The sequence below is a fragment of the Saccostrea cucullata genome, unplaced genomic scaffold, assembly GCF_032062105.1.
Source record: "Saccostrea cucullata isolate Sc308-1 unplaced genomic scaffold, CSIRO_AGI_Scuc_v1 ctg2019, whole genome shotgun sequence".
Lineage (NCBI taxonomy): Eukaryota > Metazoa > Mollusca > Bivalvia > Ostreida > Ostreidae > Saccostrea > Saccostrea cuccullata.
In genome coordinates this window covers 25,605-30,387 of record NW_026940503.1, presented here as the reverse complement: position 1 = coordinate 30,387, position 4,783 = coordinate 25,605, and the positions used below count along the sequence as shown (strand labels likewise).

Here is a 4,783-nt window from a genome sequence, read left to right as displayed (position 1 = left end):
TGTTGCAGGATTTGGAACTATATATTACATGTCTACATTTTGTTCCTTAGAACGGACTATGTTTATGATTTTCAATCTATTCTTTTTAGAGTTGTTCGAGGTGATTTTTTTTCAGTTCTTAGATGGTTTCTTTGGAGAAAAGTGAACATTTTTGTTTAATATATCTTTAAATATCGTGACTATTTTGTCAAAATTAATCTATCAATAGAAACAAAATCAGTCAAACCCAATGATTATAATGTTCATTGTGATCAAACTTAGTGTTGTGAATATTCTTATAATTTATAATTATAAAACTAAAGTTTTTTTGTTTTTATCATTAGCGCTTAGAGCAGATGGTAGTGGCTTACAAGATAATAGTTTCCACACCGAACTCATTTCATTTGCTGTTGAGGAAATGAGTTGAATTTCTGTGATTAAATGTTCCATTTACTGCGCCTCGAATGCAAACTGCTTATCCATGGTTTACGATTTAGACACTAGGCTATGTTTTCTTCGTTCAAAGGGGATCTCCGTTGGTGCATTAACCAAACCCCATCTACCGACGAACATACGGGCTTTTACAAAAGGTAACTCCTAATTTCAAAGTATTTACAATCGGTTTAACTTAAGATAAAAATGAAGGATCTAGATGAAATTCATTAGCTTCCTGTATGTCATTAACACCACAGAGTATGACACAACTGTTGCAATTAGGATTTTAATAGAAAAAGACATTAAGGGGGAATTATTGTCTGGTTTCCGATTAGTTGAAATATTAAAGGTTTATTTCCTGACTTATCTTACACATTTAGATGTTATATATTAAAAAAAGATCATATTTTTCTTTGCCATCAGAAGTACAAATAAACAACTTTAATTAAAGAACGTTTTAAGTTTATTCCTATATTTCTACGCATGTGTTTATGCAAAAATGATATTCAAATCAATTCCACGGTTGGCTTATTAGATAAACACAGAGAAAGTAAATTTCCAGAAATGTAAAACCGAGTTTGAATCTAACAGGGACTACATTTTTGGCGGAAATAGCGGCATGTGAAAATATTTTTTCTGCTTATCAAACTTTTCAAAATCATTACTAAACGTAGTTATAATTTTTATCACAGACCTGAAGTAATTTTCAAAAGTAAATAAAAATACCGAGGGTATTTCAACTAATCAAATAAAAATGATTTTCTAGACAAACTACGATTATGTGTTTTTAAAAGCTTTCAAATCAGTACATATTTGTGTCAGAAATTCGTAAAAAGTGTTTTTTCTCTCTTAGTAAACGATCAAAACTTTTTTGTGAAAATATAAAAAAATTAAACATAGGAAACGTATAAGAATAACTAGGATATCCTTAACTTTAATGAAAATTATAGAAAATTCGGTGTAGCCAATACACGTTTAATTTTGTAATACCATCTTATAGTCCCTAAATGGAAATACTAGTATATTTTCATGCTGGATCTTTTACTGGAAAAAGACGTTGACCATTACTTAACAACAATGCTTTATGATAAACGTGATGACTTAAACGTAATGACGTAAACTTTCCTGAATTATACATTAATATACCTTCTTTTACTTGCATACGTAGTTTATATATCTCAGTCAATTCAATGCAAAAGATCATATTCTACGTTTGAACCATAATTAAAACGAGGCAATTAATAATTGGCAAACAACATTTGTAGTATATGTGATTTTTTTCACCATTATCTTAAATTCTTTACATAAAGAAGGACTTTTTACTTTGTTGTCATGCAGCGTAGTAAAACACAGAATAGGACAGAAAAAACCCTTATGCTTCTGTCTCACACCGCACAGACCTATTTAACACTGATGTTTATGCCAGAAATAATGAGTACTTACTGATAAAAAATCTACGATCATGTTCTAGATGATATAACGTGCTCTGATATTGGATACCAAGAGAGCAATTGGCAAAAAGATAGATGCTTTAAGGCGCACTACGACATAAAAACAAAACCGGAAGCTGACAAAGAATGCGCTAAAGATAACGGATTCCTCGTACAAATTGATTCCATCTCTAAACACAATGCAGTAAAACAGTTTATCCAAAGTCTCCCATCAGGTACATAACTCAAATTTCGATGTTTTATAATTCTAAAAATTGCTGTGAATTAATTGTATATTTGTAAAAAGACATTAATTTTTAGATCCACAACTTTAAAACTTGCTGATTTAATCTGTTCTCAATTAATAAGGGTTATGTTTTGGCTTTTTTAAATATAGGGTGTCCCAAAACATATCTTACACTTTTAACCATTATATAAATTTAATGCCTCAAGTTACAGTAATGAAATTTAATATATATAATGAAATTGTAATAATTTATTTTGTAAAGCATACATTTGTCACAGTTTTCTTATTAATAATCTACATATTTTCGTTAGAATAACATATGTCATTTTACAACATGTTACAAATGACGTTCCTTTGAGCTAATTAATATTGTTTGAACAAGATTTCTGAAGTTTTTATTTACCAAGCTTTAAATGTAATATTCTAACAGATCAGAAGTTTTTCCACATTAAAATTGGATTTCGCCAAACAATAGAAATCAAGATTCTTTTTAACAACATCGTTAAAATGGAAGTGGCCTTCACTGGAAAATCATGTAACTGTTAAATCTTTAGAGTCGAGTCTAATTAAAATCTAATGGGCAAACTCAAACAACTTCTAATTTCTATCTTTTTCAAATGCTGCATTACACTTATCTGGTAAATAATAGATTTTAAATCAGATTTGAGTATTTTATTAACACTAGAATTACCAAAGGTGCTATCTTGTTCATACAGGACCCGTTCAAGGGATTTTGGTAAAGTTTCAGTAATAATAGCAATGGTAATGTTCCCTTTGGTACGGGCATTCCTTGGTCTTCTCATACCAGGATTAAGTTATTTGTCATTTATGGTGCCTTTAACTTCAAACTCCCTCGCAAAACTGTAAATAAGTATTTTGTTGAGCACATTCATTACAGGATTCTTTTCTCATTGTACTAATGACTAAAGTAGCCATTTAAGACTGATAGTCAAGTTTTACAATTTCTGCAAGCTCTTCACATGAAGGTTCCAAATTAAAAATATTATGACGTCATAAGGACATCATAATTACCTGACTCTTCGACAGAATTTCTTTGAATTTTGTCAGATAAAATGTATGCTAATACATTAGATGTTGGCAAAATATCTTTGTGAATGCTTTTGGTTTGATAAAGTTATAGATGATTAAAAGTGTAACATATGTTTTGGGACACCCTGAATATATATCATTATCTATGTTTGATTACTAATCGATTTTTTTCTAGGAAATAAGTTTTTTATTGACGGAAGTGACGAAGCAATTGAAGACGATTGGCGCCTTTCTGATGGGAATCTCCTCTATCTAGACTGGAAACCAGGCGAACCAAATAGTTGTTGCAAAAAATATGAACATTGCGTCATAATCTTTAGAAATGGGAAATATAATGATGTTTCATGCATAGCGGAGATAAGTTTTCTATGTGAGAGGTCCTTAAGGACGTTCGATCCTGAGATTTTGAGCGTATTTTGGTCAGGTCCTTTATTTATAAAATTCTGCATCATTTTTAAGTTCTAACATTAAATCTGAATTCTACAGTGCAAATTTAACTATATCCAATGAAAAAACCGCGATTAAATTCCATTCAAGTAGAATTAAGCTAGGGACTATATTTTGTGGCGGAAGGTTTTTTAGACGAAAATGATCAGTTTTTCCATTTTGAACTATAACAGTACTGTCAATTTTGGATTCCTATTTTTCCATCCTGGTTGCACACAAAGCTGTTTTTTTTGCAGTGAAATGTGTTATGCTGGTTCTGAAATATCTATTAAATTATTACTTATGAATTCTATCAACAAAGTGTGACAAATATAGTCAATATATTCTGAAAATCCGGGGGAAAATTGAGCCAATCTTAACGTAAAATTGACACTTTTTTAGTAATATCTGAAAATTTACATCATATACCCCCACTTTTGATATTCTTTTCTAAATATTCAAGATAAATTTGACCTATTTGCTTAAAATCAGAAAAAGTTTAAGACTTTAAAATAATTTTCTTGCTTATTAAATTTTCAATGCCAGAAAAATCACTTTTTATCAGTGCAGAAAGGTCAAATAATTGATTATGCGAAGAAGTTTGAAACTTTTTCTTCATCACAATTTTTAAGTGTCATTTTTAAACAAACTTAGAATTCATTTTGTTTCATGCTTTAATTGGATAAAAATACTGGAGGGAAAACGTCAAAAATTTAATTTTTAATTAAGACATACATTTCAGTGTAAGAAGGTCATATTAAATGTACTATAGCGCCAAAAGAAGCGTATTGACCCCCATTTTTTGATTTGAATTTTAATTAAGCTATGTATGTAGAAACTAAAAATATACTCGGCAAAAAAAGTTTAAGACTTTAAATATCAGGATCGAACGTCGTTAAGAATTTGAAATATGTATTTAAAAGTACTTAGACACAGATTTGATGCTAATATTTTCTAAAATTTGCTGTATTATTTCATGACTTATAAGTTTAAATAACTTCCAGAAAAAAAAAATAAATTTTTATTATATTTTCGTATGAAATTCTATAGCAACATATAAGTTATGAGATTATACAGAAATCTGAGAAAACAATAACATAAAATCTGTGTCTAAGCACTTTTGAGCAAAAACTACCATTGTGATTACTTATTTAATTTTTTTTTTTGTATTTTATTTTTAATTTGATTTTACATTTACATCATACAAGGTATCTTG

General features: G+C 29.2%; 1 protein-coding gene across 1 annotated transcript; it reads left to right on the top strand.

Annotated features, from left to right (window-relative positions):
• Window positions 1–361: 361 nt before the first annotated feature.
• Window positions 362–4,472, top strand: LOC134255520 (hepatic lectin-like). Its single transcript, XM_062738053.1, has 3 exons — window positions 362–569; window positions 1,886–2,080; window positions 3,317–4,472. Exons 1-3 carry the CDS (start codon window positions 461–463, stop codon window positions 3,604–3,606), a joined length of 594 nt encoding a protein of 197 aa, XP_062594037.1. The 5' UTR covers window positions 362–460; the 3' UTR covers window positions 3,607–4,472.
• Window positions 4,473–4,783: the final 311 nt, after the last annotated feature.